This window comes from Helianthus annuus, chromosome 8, assembly GCF_002127325.2.
Source record: "Helianthus annuus cultivar XRQ/B chromosome 8, HanXRQr2.0-SUNRISE, whole genome shotgun sequence".
Lineage (NCBI taxonomy): Eukaryota > Viridiplantae > Streptophyta > Magnoliopsida > Asterales > Asteraceae > Helianthus > Helianthus annuus.
In genome coordinates, this window is record NC_035440.2 from 59,437,089 (window position 1) to 59,453,621 (window position 16,533).

A 16,533-nucleotide genomic window follows, 5' to 3' on the forward strand; every position below is an offset into this window, starting at 1 on the left:
GGGTTGAAAATCTACCAAATAACAAAAAAAAAAATTATATTCTTAAAAACCTCGCGTTTTACTCGAGTTGAATGAACATAATTTTGTATACCAAATAATAAAAAAAGTTATGTTTTTAAATAATTAGGATAACATTTAATATTAATTTATTATTTATATATTTAATATAAGATAAGTAGATAAGAGAGGTATTTATTTTAAAAATATATTAAATTAATAATTTAGATTTAAAGATAATATTTTATTAAAATATGATAAGATTTAATATTAATTTATTATTTCTTTATTTAGATTTAATATAAATTTTTGTATTCATATCTTTTGTAATTCATGACCTGGAGGGTGTTTCTGGTGCTTATCCCCTGTTCTCTTCTTGAACACACACACTCTCTCTCTACGCTTGGAACACACTCTACGATTTGACGCTGTGAGTCCTCTCTCTCTCTCTCTCTCTCTCTGTTCCTGTGTTATCAGTAACGGAATTCTCGATTCCTTAATTTTATAGCTATGCGTTCCCCCTATTTTTTTTTATATCAAATGAACTTCAAATGCTTTTAAACATTAAAGAAGAATTTGAAGGATAATTTGTGCTGCTAATTTGATCCTTATATTTATGGTTTACTACCATAAGTGTACTTCTGAAAGGATATCTTGCTACAGTTTGATCTTGTAATTGATATGCATCTCTTTTAGTTCAAACTGTTCCTACTGTTTGGGAATATGCTGTGTATGTGAAAAGGATGAAAATTTAGCAGAGATATTGAGAACCTTAACTGTTGCAGTTGGTAATCTTTCTAGATCACCATTCAGATTAAGATGTGAAAGTTTATTTAAGGTTTGCCTGCGGAATCAACCTTAAAGACTGTACTTGGTTTCTTGTGATTAAGCAACACTAGCAAACCTTCATTGTCTAATATCTTGGCATCTAGAGCCAATTCCCATAGGGTTACAAGAGTTAAAGAACTTCTAGGTGAGTAGGTACTTGAGAAGATATGTAGGTTGTTTGTTAACACCATCTAGATCAAGCACTTTCAATAATCTAAAGTCACTGTTCATGATTCTACGCCTACTTCAGTACTTATTTTGCTAGCATGTTCTTTCGTGTGCGGTTAAAGAATACATGAGACCTTAAAAAGAGAGGGATAAAAGTTTTGTGCACATACGCTGTTTTTGTTGATAAGGTCCCCTGTTGTGGGTTCTATTTGCTGAATCATCCTTTGTACACCAAAGGGACCTGCAATGCAACATCCTCAACACTGTTTAGGGCTGTTAGATCTTAATTTGGTTATCTAAATCATACCCCGATCCATCAAATCTTCAAAATGTTTCTGTACAATATCCTCTGGGCATAGTTGTCAATAGCGATCATAGCGATCGCTATAGCGCGCTACGTAGCGTATAGGTCTAGTGTCGCTATTAGGGTTGTAGCGATTGATAGCGAGAATAGCAACTCCTTATTTTATTTTGTTTTTGTTTTAATATAACTAGCAATTAAACATAGCTATAAATTAGCTAGATTTTAGGTTTTTGTTAAATATACATGTAAAATAGCATATATACCAGGGTATTTTGATATAATATAGATATAAAATTTTTAATTTTTCTTTGCTAGTGTATCACTATTTATAAAATAACGCCCGCTATTTATCGCTATTCGCTATGTAGCATATAGGTACCTTATCGCTCTTTGTCGCTATTCGCCATTAACAACTATGCCTCTGGGGATGGTTTTCTTTTACAAAACTCCCCAGCTAGCCATAGCCTGAGCAACCTCTGTACTGGAATGTTGTATTCTTTTGGGAAAAGAGCCGAGTATGACAAACAAGGTTTTTATAAGTCGATGTGTAGGTCATTATAACCTTCAGCGGCAACTTCATAAGAAGAATGATGATCATGAACATTCGGCAGCGCATTATCATCGTTGTAAGAATAGCTGAATGTTGGTTTCTTCTTTTGTGGATGAATATGTGAGATTGTGCTGAATGATCGAGCACGTTGCGACTGGGATTGTTGGAATTGGCTAAATAGACGAAGATGAAATTATGCTGCTGCTGGAGGTTGCACCAAGCTGTGATTTTCTAGAAAAACCGAACCTTTTCTTCTGTCGAGCAACTCGGAAGCTGAATTTAACTTTTTCATCCTCAACTTCATACAGGGCACAAAGATAGTCCCTTGTCTAAGTCTTCTGACAAATTTGTCATCTCATGGTTTATTATTTTCTTCTGGTTTGAATGTTTTATTTTTTATATTTGATCCATCTTTGTCCATGGCTTTTCCACATAATTGCAAAGAATATGCTGATGAATTTCATGTGTAGGTCTCAAACAAACACACACCTGAGAAACTATAATATACTTTGAATACTGCATTGTAGGTCAAATTCGTCATTTCTTAGTTTTTCCATGGTCATTTTCTTCTGTTTTCCGTGTTATACACACACACACACACACTTTGAATCATAGTTGTCAATAGCGATCGCTACAGCGCTATGTAGAGTATAACTCTAGTGTCGCTATTAGGGTTGTAGCGATGGATAGCGAGAATAGGGACCCTTTATTTATTTTTTGTTTTTTAATGTAAATAGCAATTAAATATAGCTATAAAATATATGGATACTAGGTTTTTGTTAAATATACATGTAAAATAGCATATATACCAGGGTATTTTGATATAATATACATATAAAATTAAAAAAAAAAATCTAGTGTATCGCTATTTATAAAATAGCCGCCCACTATTTATCGTTATTCGTTATGTAGCATATAGGTACCTTATTGTTATATGTCGCTATTCGCTAGTAACAACTCTTTGAATACTGCATTTATTTATTTATTTTCACGTGTCAATGGTTGCTGTGTGTTTGGCAGGTTAAAATTCACATGTGGAAGTGAAGGTTGAATGACCGGTGGTGTTGTTTGAATTTTCTTTCACATGCAATTTTCCCTTGAGTTTGCATGCAATGTTTTATTTGAAGCGGTATATTTGGACCAAATAAACCAAACACTTTTGGTATGTATTACTTTATACTTTGGTTTGACTTTTGATTAATATTTGTGGATCGTATATACTTAGGGACGTGTGTTAGATTACTAAGGGATGTGAGTCCCATATTCATCGATTAACTTGTAGTTTTATCATGGATGGATTGTATTTATTAATATAGAAGAACAACTGTGTAAAACCTTAGAATTATGCCACCTGGTCCATGGGTTAAAATTAAATAAACAAGTAAATATTATTATCCAAGCATACATAGTAATTAATAACAGTTGAACATATCTAAAAAAATATGAGAAATAACAACATCCTAGGTGGATTTCCAAGGATTAATTACTTGATTTGATTGTGAGAGATGTGTACTTGGATTTTCTTTTCTTGATTCCAGCCACAAACTCATCAGGCATGTCTGTTAGTACTAATTCCTCCAAGCACCTCTGTTTCTGCAGGATTCTACATGAGATGTTGCTTAACTTTTGACAGCTTCTAATTTCTACTTCTTTAAGCCTCTCCATTGCTTCTTCCTCCACATCCCACTCTTCCAAATCCTTCAACACCCACAGCTTCAACACCTCGAGTTTCTTGAACCCCCTTCGACCGCAAACCATTCTTGTTCCCGTGAACGACTCCCCCAGCAGCCTCAACACGATCAGACAAGGCAGTTGTTCCAGTGTTTCCATTGGATCCTTATCTAACCTAGAGATGGACAATGTGAGAACCTTAACAGTTGGCGGGAATTCGTCAACAGCAGGTAGTTTTTCTAATTGACCGTAAAGATTAAGATGAGAAAGGTTCTTTAAACTTGTTAGCGGCTTCAAAGCTAGATTCGAAGGCTGACCCATGCCGTTGACGGAAGTCAACCTCAAAGACTGAAGGTTGACCAACTGCACAATCCAGTCAAACAAGAGATTTTGACTTTTCTCTAAACTGAACTTAATACCTAGCTCTCGAAGGTTACGCAACTTCCCCAGACCTTCATTAATAGATATCTTTTCATCTAAAACCAGTCCCCATAGGGTTACTAGACTTGAAGAACTTTTAGGTGGCATCGATAGCCGGATGTTGTTGAGATTGAGATGACGGAGGCGTTTAAGCCTCCAAATGGAGTCTGGAAGACTATCAACACGAGTGTGCTTTACATCTAAGGTTTCTAGATAAGATAAATCTCCCACAGATTCGGGGAGATTCTCCAAGAAAGTCCATCTCAGTCCTAGGTATCTCAAATGACGCAAGTGACCGAGTTTATCGGGCAGAGTCGTTTGGCACACCCCTTCAAGATCAAGCACCCTCAACAACGCAAAATCGCTTCTAATAACTCTACCCAAAACCATTCCCATTTGTCTTTCCGGCATGTCTCTTGGTTGGAAGTTAAACGACACATATGACCTCAAAATAGATGGATCAACCGGAACCTGACCCTGTGTCTGCTGATGAGCAACCACTCCTGTGTTGCTTGTGTGTTGAACCATGCGTCGTACACCAAATGGGCCTGCTGCATCCTCAAAGTTCTCTGAGTTCCGCTGGATGTAGAATAGACTGATCTCTTGGGCTTTAGGCAACAAATAGTCATGGAAAAGCGAAACTAAACGGCATCGTCTCGGGCTGTTGTCGGATCTTAACTTGGTTATCTGAATCATGTTACGACCCACCAATTTTTCGAAACACTTTTGTACCTCACCCTCGGGAAACCGATCTTCAAGTTTTCTCTTCACAAAACCCTCAGCTAGCCATAGCCGGAGCAACCGCCGTACCGGAATGTCGTAATCTTTGGGGAAAAGAGCCAGGTATAAGAGGCGAAGCTTCGAGCGCCTTCTCAGGTTGTTATAACATATGCTCAGAACGTCATCAGGACATTGACCATCACCAATCACTGCTGACCACCTTTGTATTCTATTATTCGAGAGCAGCCCCGCCATTAGAATGATGTTTTGAGGCAGACCATTGCATATACTCAAGATTTTATGTTTCAACTTCCCTATTTGATCAGCTTCCTTTTCCTTTCCAGCCTTGTTCAGAAACATCTTCCAGCTTTCGTCTTCATTTAATCCGTTCATAACATGCGGATTAAGTTTCTTCATCTCTGAAATTCTTCGAGACGTAAAGATTACTTTACTTCCTTTTTTCTCATCTGGTAATTTGTCTTTTAGTTCATGAATAACACCATAGCTCCCGACACCATCAACTACAATCAGGTACCTCCTACCCTTCACCGTTTCGGTAATTTTTTTCAATCCGGACAAGATGCGGTCTGCTGTATACTCCTCTGTCACAGACATCCAGTCATGGAATTCAAAGTGGTCCTTGACCTTTCTGTTCTTATAAACTGCGCGAGCAAGTGTGGTCTTCCCAGAACCTTCTTCACCAACAATCGGGACGAGCATATCGGTTTGATGTGTCAGCCTTCTCACCAGGCTTTTGATATCATCACTCAGCCCGTAAACACCCAGTTCTTCCTCTTGGTAACAGAAGCTAGATACCTGTTTCGGGTACTGAATGTTGAAACCTACTATGCTCATCTCGTTTTCCTTGTAAGAGTAGCTGAATGTTAGTTTCTTCCGTTGTTGCATATGCTCCTGATGATGCGGGATTGTGCTGAATGATCGTGCTAAAGCCCGTTTAGGACTCCTTGGGGTGGTCGGGATTTCTGAAAGCGGCCAAACTGCTGATGAACTCTTTTGTGGCAGCTCATTTCCCCCGTGACTGAAATCCTCTCCATCATCATCTTCATCATCATTATCACCTTCATCATAATTGCTCAGAGATCGCAGGGATAAAGTGCAGACACTACTGATACTAGCATCTTCAGGAGATGACAAAATGTTGCTTTGAATTTTCTTTATTTTCCGTTTTAGCCTTCGACATGAGTTCAGATTGTTGAAGAAGAATGTTTGCTTCATCAAGAAACCAAACCTCTTTCTCTGTCCAGCAACTTGGAAGGTGAACTTTTCGATTTCATCTTCAACCTTCACAAAATGAAACAAAGAAAAAAAACAATATTGATAAATAATATTTCCTCACAAAATGATAAACACTAACCAAATAAGGATTTAAACTGGAGCATAGTTGTTATCATAGCGAATGGCGGACGATAGTGACAAGCTACCTATACGCTACGTAGCGATAGCAATGAAACAGCGGGCGCTATTTTATGTTTAGCGATACACTAGAAGATAATTTAGTAATATTTTATGTGTATTCTTTCAGTATTTATTTTATCAAAATACATTGTTTTCATATGTATATTTAAAAAATAAATCTGCTATTTTATAGTTGTAACTCGTAAATTATCGCTATTTATATTAAAACAAATAATAACTATCAACAAAACTGAACTGGAGATAGAATAATAACTAACACACTTAAATATAAATGATAAATAAAATAATAATAACTATAATAGATAATAAACCCAGCTAACTAACCTGATAAAGAACACGAAGATGGTCCTTTGATTTCTGGGACCCATAAACATCCCTTTGATTTGAGAAGCTTTTCAGCTTCAAAAGAGACCTCTGGACACCCTTCAGTTGATGTATCATCACTTTGTTATCTGCTATCGAGTCTTCACTCAACGTGTCCGCCAGCTTTTGTGTCACCACCGCCACTACCGGTTTGACCTCCATTCACACAGATTCAGTGGAACCCGGAGAACGTTTTCGTCGGCGTTAAATCCAAGAGATAAGTCTCTAAAGCTGCTATAGTTGCTTCTTCAAGCTACACCCCTTGTTGAGAACGAAACTAACGAGCAATCAAACAAACTAATGCGCTATGAAATTGAGCACACGAGTATAAAAAATTCAACAAATTTTATCTTTTTTACCCTTCTGGATCTTGATTTGCATTACACTCTGAATGATTTTATGGTATTTATAGTTGCAAGGAAGCTGACAATGGAATCCTGACGATGTTTCCACGTAGTTGCAAGGAAGCTGACAATGGAATCTAAGTTGGTTATTTCTGTTTGAATTCTCTTGTAGTTTTATGGAAACTTGGATGCAAAGATTCGTTGGTAGTTGCAAAGGATGTTTGTTATACTTTCGTGGAATGACTATTTGACTTTTGACTAATGTTTGTAAAGTTTAGGAACAAACCAAAGCATTACTTGTGAATTTACAAAACAACTACCATTCTATTTCAGAATTACTTGGAATCTTTTTAACACTGCTGAGTTTACGTAAACACGGTGATGATTTGCGTATTCAACAAGGCGAAATGGGATTGTCAAAAAATAAAATAAAAAAATGGAAGAAGAAAGAATAGTAAAAAGTGAAACTATCCCAAATTGTTTTTAAGTGCATATAATTAACAATGAATTGTTTCTTTAATATAATATATACAGTTTTACTTTGAAAAGAGTTTTTTTTTCTTAATAATGTTTTTAGTTAATTAAACAAGTAATATACGTGGTATTCTAGTGCAATGATACTTCATCTTTTCTTCAACACTTCAAAGGCACGCTCGATATATTTCCTAGCGATTCTTGGTTTTTTTTTTTTGTTAAATATGTTCTTTTCTCATTATTCATATATGAAAATGCTTGACAATACCCATCGATAATATAATACCTGTCATGCACATCCACAAGCCTTGACAAACATTTTGGAAATCACACCACACGCCTTCACGCTGAGCATAACGCCTCATGAGGCGGTGTTTGGCATAGGGCTAACGTCCAACTCACTGGGGGTTAGCCTAGCCCAATTACATATGGCCTTCAGATGATACCTTTTAAGATAAAACTAGATTGTTACCCGTGCTGCGCGTTGCGGCGGCAACGTCACGCTTGTTGCGACAGAAATTGGGTCGGTATTAGTTTGTTTTATGAAGGTATTGATATTGTAACGACATTCGATATAGCAATTGAAAAAAAGAAAGATGACATAACATTAAAACTTACTTTTTATTTAATTATTTTATCAATTTTACTTTATATAAAAAAGCATATTAACAATTTTAGGTTCAAACTACATTATTTGTTTAAAAAAAAAAACAATATTAGCTACCATCAAATTATGTAGGGAAAAGTCATCCACCAAATTGATATACTATTGTATTGTATTGATAAGTGACGATGACGATAAAATAAATTTAAATCAATATTAATGTAATTAATTCTGTTCTATTGTATTGAGAAATGAACGGTTTCAAATATTCATTGTATTGATGACGATAAAAAAAACTAAAATCAATATTAATGTAATTGAGAAATGAGTGGAATCAATTTTGACAGACTTGAAACGTTTTATTAACCAAAATTAATATTTGATTTTAGTTATTGACTATGTGACTCACTCTCTTACCATTTCTTTCTACCAACACAGTACACCTCCACCATGAAACTACTGCTATCATCACCGACACACCCCCACCGAACCGTCATCATCGCACCACACAACCGTCATCATCTCTGATCACCACCAATCACCACAGAGACATAGCCCCACCATCACTGACCCGTCATTGTCTCACCAAACAAATCGATCACCACCAATCACCACCGCAACCCAGATCAAGCCGCCCAATCACCTAGCTGCCACAACAATAGAATCGTCGCCGCCTAATCGCAACCACCATCTAACCGCCGTCTTTGTGTGTCTTCTTGTCCACAAAACCCAGATCAGTGGCAGATCTCGTTCAGATCCACCGTGGTTGTGGCGGATCTCGTTCACAAAGACTGAAGTAACCCATTTCTCTCTCCATACTCTCTCTCTCTATACAAACATTATTGGGCGGAGATGGTGCTCGAAATTCAAAACTCTATTTGAATATTTAGTAATTGTACTGTGTTTTTTTTTATATTAAACACTGTTATCGTTTTTGTTTGATTAAAACTGGAACTTTCCTGCCACCCCGTTCTTCTTTCTTACACCAGAGATGACAAAAAAATGGCGTTGTCTCGTTGACTTGGTGGTTGGATCCCAGCCCACCATGGTGGTGGTTGTCTTCATTTCATGAACGAACGGAGAAAGAAAACAATCGTTGCCTGCCAAGACGCTGGAAAGAATCTTGAACAGGGATAGTATTGTAATTTCCAAAAGGGGGTAATTTTGTAATTACACTGTTGCACCGACCATACATTTTAAGAATAAGGGTAATTTGAATTGGTTTCTTAAAGAACATATTGGGAATTTTAGCTTTGTTAAAGCTAGGGATGTAAACCAGCTAAGACCGAACTTGTTTAACATATGAGAGCTTGAGCTCGGCTTGGTTCAGGCTTTGGTTTTATATCTCTAGATCGTGAGTAGTTTTTTCGCTATTGAGCTTGATCTGGACTTAGTTTGTTTTTTTATTATTTAATTTATATTAGTTATAACTATTTTTATATGAATTTTATCTAACATAATATATATACATACGCACACTAAAGGGGTGTCTGCGTGATGCGGCGAGAAACACAATCACCGGTAATCACGTAACATTTTGACTTAAATTAAAAAAAAACTATAGAAATATTATATTCAAGTTAAAGAGAATAAATTGTCCGTCTTTATGGTGTATTTTTATAATTATTAACGTATGAAAAGTTATGACATCTTAAAAATTACGGGGATATGCTAGGAAGATTTAGCTTTAAAGGAGAAGGATTATACCACATATTTTAAAACTTCTAATTACTTAAACTTTTAAAAAATATGTTAAATTATCTTCAGACCTCTTTATAATATAGCATAGATATATAATTTAGTTAATTTTGTCAGAACTTTGTAAATACTAATAATTATAATTATAATTTTACTATATATAAAATTATATTCTTAATTACATTAATCATTATCCTCTTTTTTTTTTCTTTCAGTTACAAGAATGCCATCTTACATACTTAACTTTTCCTTTGACATTTTTCTAATGAACTCTTCTTTGGTGACATTTGTAACCATCTCACAATAATTCTTTTTATTTTTATGTTTTGATTGCCAAAGTTTTGGTTCTTACCATTTTTACCCCCTCAACTTTTGTTAGTTTTTTTTAAGACAACTTACATTCCTACCCCTTAAATTTGAACTAATTTATTAAGTGCACTATCAACTTTTGTTAGTTTTTTTTAAAACAACTTACATATCTAGCCCTTAAATTTTAACTAATTTATTAATTGTCCCCTCAATTTTTGTTAGCTTTTTAAACAACTTACATTCCTACCCCTTGAATTTTAACTAAATTTATTAAGTGTCCCCTCAACTTTTGTTAATTTTTTAAAACAACTTACAATTCTACTTCTTGAATTTTATCTAAATTTATTAAGTGTCCCGTGAACATTAATAAAGTTATTATTGGCCCTTTTACATACAGTGCTACAATATTCTTCTTTTAAGTTTCAAATTAATCTCTTACACTTTAAATAATGTAGGCCTTTAACGCAATAGTTTTATTTTCCTCTTGTAACTTCTGTTTGCTATATTTTATATAACTAAATTCACGAGAAAATATCTTTAGAAAACATACCAATTCGGTACCGACCTGAAAAAAAAAAAAATATATACTTACTTTTATGTAATCTAAAATTGATGTTTTAAACTGTCATTATTAATTAGAACAAGTTGCTTTTGAATTTATGTTGGTTCCGTTCAAAAGTGAAGAGATTAAGGCTGCTGTTTTCGAGTGCGGGGCGGACGCAGCTCCTAGGCCAGACGGTTTCAACTTCAAATTCATCAAAAGGTATTGGCATTTATTTGAAAAATATTTTTCTGACTGGTTAACTTCCTTTTATAGTAAAGGGTCAATCGCGGAGGGATGTAGTTCGTCCTTAATTACTCTAATCCCGAAAAACAAGGATCCGGTGAGGCTAAAGGATTACAGACCGATAAATTTAATTGGGGTGATTAACAAAACTATTTCCAAGATTCTAGCAAATAGGTTAAAGAAGGTGATCGAGGGCATCATTTCGGAAAATCAAATGGCTTTCCTTAAAGGAAGGTATACTCCCGATAACCATTTAATGTTAAATGAACTTATCGCTTGGATTAAAAAAGAGAATAAAAAGGCTTTCCTTGTAAAAATTGATTTTGAAAAGGCTTATGATAACGTTAATCGGAAGTTTCTTTTAGACATAATGGGTCAAATTGGCTTTCCGGGGTTATGGTGTAAATTGGTCGAAGGGGTTCTAGTTTCGACTAGATCCTCGGTTCTTGTGAACGGGTCTCCTACTTTGAATTTAGTTGTTCCAAAGGTGTTAGACAAGGAGATCCGTTGTCGCTGTTTCTGTTCTTTTTGGTTATGGAAGCTCTTTCGAGCATTTTTAGTAAAGCGAGGGTTGGAGGATTATTCAAAGGAATTCAAACTCCTAATAATGGTCTGAAAATCTCTTATTTGTTCTACGCGGATGATGCTCTTTTGATGGGGGATTAGGATAGGGGTAATGTGTTAAATGTGGCTAGTTGCTTGAGAATATTTTATTTGTGTTCGGGTTTAAAAATTAACCTCCATAAATTTAACTTATACGGGTTGGGAGTGGAAGATTGTGAGATCAGGGATATGGCTAAGGTGGTGGGTGTAATTCTGATAAAATTCCACTCACGTATTTGGGGATTACGGTGGGAACTAACATGAACAGAAATAATAATTGGACACCGATTATTGAGGCTTCAATAAAAGATTGTCAGTTTGTAAAGCTAAAACTATTTTGATAGGGGGGATACTCACTTTGATTAATTCTGTGTTGGAAAGCCTCCCTATTTACTACTTTTCGTTATACAAGGTTCCGACAAGAATTATTAAGATTCTTGAAGCGAAAATGAGAAAATTCTTATGGGCGGGATCAAATGATAATAATAAATTGAACTGGGTGGCTTGAGACTGGATCACGTGGCCCAAATCTAAAGGGGGGTTGGGTACCAGCAGACTTAAAGAGGTCAAGCTAGCTCTTCTTTTTAAATGGGGGTAGAGGTATAGGGTCAAAAACTAAAATTTATGGAGAAAGGTGGTGGAAGCTTGCCTAGGTAAAAACAACCAAAGGAGCTTCCTACCACTTAATGGAAAAATTACGAGATGTTGGAAAAATATTGTGAATTCGATTACTAACTTGAAAATAAAAGTAAAGGGCTTAAACTGTATGATCTTGGGTAAGGTAGGGAACGAGGAGGAGATTCGTTTTTTGGTTAGACACTTGGATGGGTGATACACCTTTCGTGGAAAGATTGCCACATTTGTTCGGGTTGGAATTGTATAAATTATGCAGGGTTACAGACAGAAGGGAGGTGAACCAAGGAAATAGCGGATTTGTGTGGAATTGGTCTAGACAACCAGAGTCGGATGCGGAGCTTAAAGAATGGCAGGAATGTCAAGAGGTCCTCAGTGGGATGTCACTTTCAAATAATATGGATTTATGGATGTGGAACAATGGAAAACAGGAAGGATTCTCGGTGAAGGCCGTCAAATTGGCTCTAGTTGAGGATAGAGGAGTTAGTCACCCCCCTAATTTTGATGGTGTAAATGGGTGTCTCGCAAATGTAATATTATCGGTTGGAGAGGTAATCTGGATAGGTTAGCTATGAGAGTAAACCTAAGAAGAATGAATGTTATTATTACTTTGGTTATGTGCCCTTTTTGGGAAGAATTTGAGGAAATGGTGGAACACTTATTTACTGCATGTTCGATAGTGGAGAGGGTTTGGGCGGCCTTCACTGCTTGGTGTAACTTGCCCCAAATATATGCTTTTGACATCAAAGACATTATGGAGATACACAAATTCACGCAACTTGGTAAGAAAGCAAAGAACCTCATTCAAGGTTTGGTGATTATTTCATGGTGTAAATGGAAGGGAAGAAATGAATTGGTTTTCAAGCAGATTAGTCGAAGTCCGAAGAATATTTTAGGGAGGTAAAATCGAGGGGTTTTAGGTGGGCTAGAAATAGACTTCCTTGTAATTATATTAGTTGGGTGGAATGGTGTAAATACCCGTTGTATATGTTGTAATTGTCTGCCCTTTACCCATTTGGGTCGGGTGTAACAAACCATGTTTCGAAAGTCAAAGTCAAAGTCAAAGTCAAGATTGAAGTCAAAGGAAGAAAAGATTGCTAATTACGATCTGTCACTCCTTGCTCAATTCCTGTTTTGACTTCTTTGACTCGTTGATAGTCTAATTTGTGCTTAACGTTAGTTGTATTATGTGGAGTATCTATTAATAATCGAGGTTTGTTTGATATTTATCGCAAGTTTTATCGCTTTATCGCTTATCGCAATCGCGCTCACAACTCGAATTACGCGTTATGGATATTGTTTTACGTATGCGTGCCTCATGTGTTACTTGTGCATGTTATTTTGTTATGTCGTGATGATTAATCGAAACGCAATCGAAACTAAATCGCAATCGAATCGCAAACGCTAAACGCAAGATAGAATCATCCTACTTCACCGATGATTGTATGTTAGATATAGTAGTTGGGATTAAAAGCAATTTGAATAGGAAACTCTATCGCATCGCAACGCTCGCTATCGCAATCGAAACAGCAAAACTCGTCGCACCGAACACTCAAACCAAGTGACGGATCGATCAGGCGACCAGCCGATCGTCCAGCCAGTCGGCCGGGCTGCCAACCGATCGACCAACCCCTTTCCACTTTGGGTAACCCTATAAATACCCCATGTCACCATCAAACTTTCCACTTTTGCTCTCTGATGTCCGACCAACGCTTCAACCTTACTTTTTCTCCGATTTCTCTCAATTCCGGAAAGATCTCGACCTAACTCTTGTACATCTTTGATCTACACTCAATTCTACACCTTTCTATCTTTTGAATCTCAACTTTTAACCGTGAAATCACTAGAAGGTGATGTCATCATGGTGTTCTTAGGAACATCATGTTTTGGCTTCAATCCTTCGAGAACAACTCGGATCAAACCAATTTCCACATAACAAACAAAGATCTTCCATAAGATCTAAACATATTCATGGTAAAAAGGATTGATAGAAGGTTTTCCAACTTTCTTTCAACTCTTTTATACTCAATGCACTCAAAACCGACAGAATCGGAGCTTGGACCGACCTCCTACTCATTATTATGGTTGTGTTGGTCTAAGATCTGGATTCTATCCACGAGGTTTACCGATTTCGGGTTAAACATGGAACACCGTCTCGAACAGTTAACTAATCGGATTTGGGTGGTTCCTGTCCGATCAGGAGTACCATGACGAGGTTTCTGTTGCATAACACGTTATCAAAACATCTCGATAAAATGAAAAACTATCAAAATAACCAAGTGTAAGACAAACGGAACGACCAGGACGGAATGCCGTCTGATCGGACTGTCACCCGAACGGGTTGTCACCCGATCGATCTACACATTGGTCCCACACTTAACTTTTGTTTTTAAAACCTTGAAGGATGAACATTGAACGAAGGGCTGGCCGATCGGGTTATCATTCGATCGGACTACCACTCGACCATGTGATGTTCTGACTTTAACACTTAAACAATTTTCAACATGTTCAATACCAGCAGGTTGCCACCCGATAGGACTACAATCCGATCGAATAAAAAACTGATGTGAACTTGTTCTCACTAAAAGTGTCCAACTAGTCAGGTTGTTGTCCGATCGAACGTTCGCCCGATCGACTAACCTGAAAGGTAGAGATACTTCCATGTTTTCTAAATGCTTAGGAAGCTTATTTGCTTACTTTGCTGTGAAATCGAGGCTAGGAAAGACCTAGGTCAACAATAAACAATTGTCTGTAATAAGAATCTGAGTTGTCGGAACAGAACAATTTGACTAGATCTTTTCTGTAATAATTGTATTATCATTTATGACATGGTATGGGACGTGTTTCTTTAAATATTTGGTAAACATAGTTGTTATGGAAACTTCTAGACAATCTGTTTCGCTCAGTGCCGCGCCCCGATGATTCCGCCATCGGTTGGGGAGTGACAGATTGGTATCAGAGCCATAACTATAGGAAATTAGGGAAGACTCGACCTAGTCCAGGTCGATGTCTTAGAGATGACCTAGTCTATAGTTAGGTACCAACATACCGACTTATACATATCATGTAGGGTTTTGTATGAGTTTGCGTACTATCTTTCGCTATTCTCGCGCACGCTACACTATCACTGCACTCTATTATTTCAAAACGAACTGGTAATTAGGTCGAGATTAGGTGTGAAAGCCGTAAACTCTCGACTAAATTGCTTATTCGACCCGTATTTTTATCTATAAACACGAGAATTTGCGTTGAATCTGGAGTGAAATCCATACTTTGACGCAAATTTTCGTCTCTATTTTTATTGAAACGGGAACAAAGTTGTAAAGTTAGGGGTGAAACCCGAACCTTGACGACTTGTTCCGATTTCTATTTTGATTTTACAAAAAAAAAACCTCTCACCAAAGTCTCGATGAGTTCCAAGGGCTCGAGTGCTTGAATAGCCGAAAGGATGAGTGCCATTCACTGCAGGTCGGTGATAGAGCACAGTCTATTAGGTCAACAAGGACTTTTGGTACATCCTTGTGAATAGTCGAATCACTTTGGTTAATCAAAGTCTAACTAGCCGCAGACAATCTATTTCTCAATTTTTATGTGTTTCAATTCTGAGCTCGCTACTGCCGACTCTGATATTCAACGATTTTATGTGAATTTTATGTGATTTATGTGATTTATTTGTTTATTTCTTACGATTCTTGGTGATTTATTCGCTTTTCGCTATCGCTTTGATCGACGCACACAACTCGCACTGCACGTTTATCTCAACACGCAAACAAATCATTATTATTGGGGTTTGTACGCATACTATACTACTCGCCATATTAATCGCAATCGCTACTTTTAAACGATCATGGACTGTGAATGATAGGTTTCTGTATTCTGACAGCCTCTTGTGATTACATGCGTATATGCTTCTGTGTTTCTGTGCACTACGTGCTTATGTGCTTATGTGAATACGTGTTTATGTGTTTATGTGTCTATGTGTTACGCAAAACGTGTTCCTGAGCTTTAGTAGTATTAGGCGTGTGAGGTGAGATTCGACTATGTTGTGTTTGAAACCCATGGCGGTGTCTGTTGTAGACAATGTCGTCATCTGGACCATCATCTGGACCCCGTCATCCCCGAGTTACCCGCCTAGAACAGAGAGACAAACGCCTCACTGCCATGGTCGCTAAGCAAGTAGCAAAGACTGTTCCTCAGATCGTGAGTGAACTGTACAAAAACATGAGCAAATCATCCGAGGAATCCAGGACCGAAGCTCCCAAAGTTACCCCTAAAGCTGCTTTCAGCGTCAAACAGTTCAAGGCATGCAGACCGAAAGAGTTCACCAGCGAAGATGAACCTATGGTTTTGTTTCAATGGTTCGACTCGATCGAAGTCACTTTGCGTCAAAGTGGATGTCCTGGCAATCTCCGCACTCTGAATACTACCGGCGTCTTTCAGTCACATGTTCTAGACTGGTGGACGGTCGAGAGGAACAAGCGCGGAAATGATGCAGCCTATGGTCTGTCATGGGATGAGTTGAAGAACGTTATGCTCGAAGAGTTCTGCCCTCTCCATGAGAGCCAAAAGCTGGAGGATGAGTTCTGGCATCTGAAGCAGAAAGATGGTGACAACACTACCTTG

General features: G+C 37.1%; 1 protein-coding gene and 1 long non-coding RNA gene across 2 annotated transcripts; one reads left to right on the forward strand and one right to left on the reverse strand.

Moving 5' to 3' along the window:
- The first annotated feature begins 329 nt into the window (after positions 1 to 329).
- LOC118481288 lies at positions 330 to 7,134 on the forward strand. The gene is made up of 3 exons (XR_004865238.1): positions 330 to 427; positions 2,868 to 3,009; positions 6,871 to 7,134. It is a non-coding gene; the product is annotated as an uncharacterized LOC118481288 (long non-coding RNA).
- On the reverse strand, positions 3,173 to 6,842 carry LOC110870081 (putative disease resistance RPP13-like protein 2). The gene is made up of 2 exons (XM_022119280.2): positions 6,420 to 6,842; positions 3,173 to 5,960 (listed from the first exon to the last, which is right to left on the reverse strand). Exons 1-2 carry the CDS (start codon positions 6,618 to 6,620, stop codon positions 3,327 to 3,329), a joined length of 2,835 nt encoding a protein of 944 aa, XP_021974972.1. The 5' UTR covers positions 6,621 to 6,842; the 3' UTR covers positions 3,173 to 3,326.
- Positions 7,135 to 16,533: the final 9,399 nt, after the last annotated feature.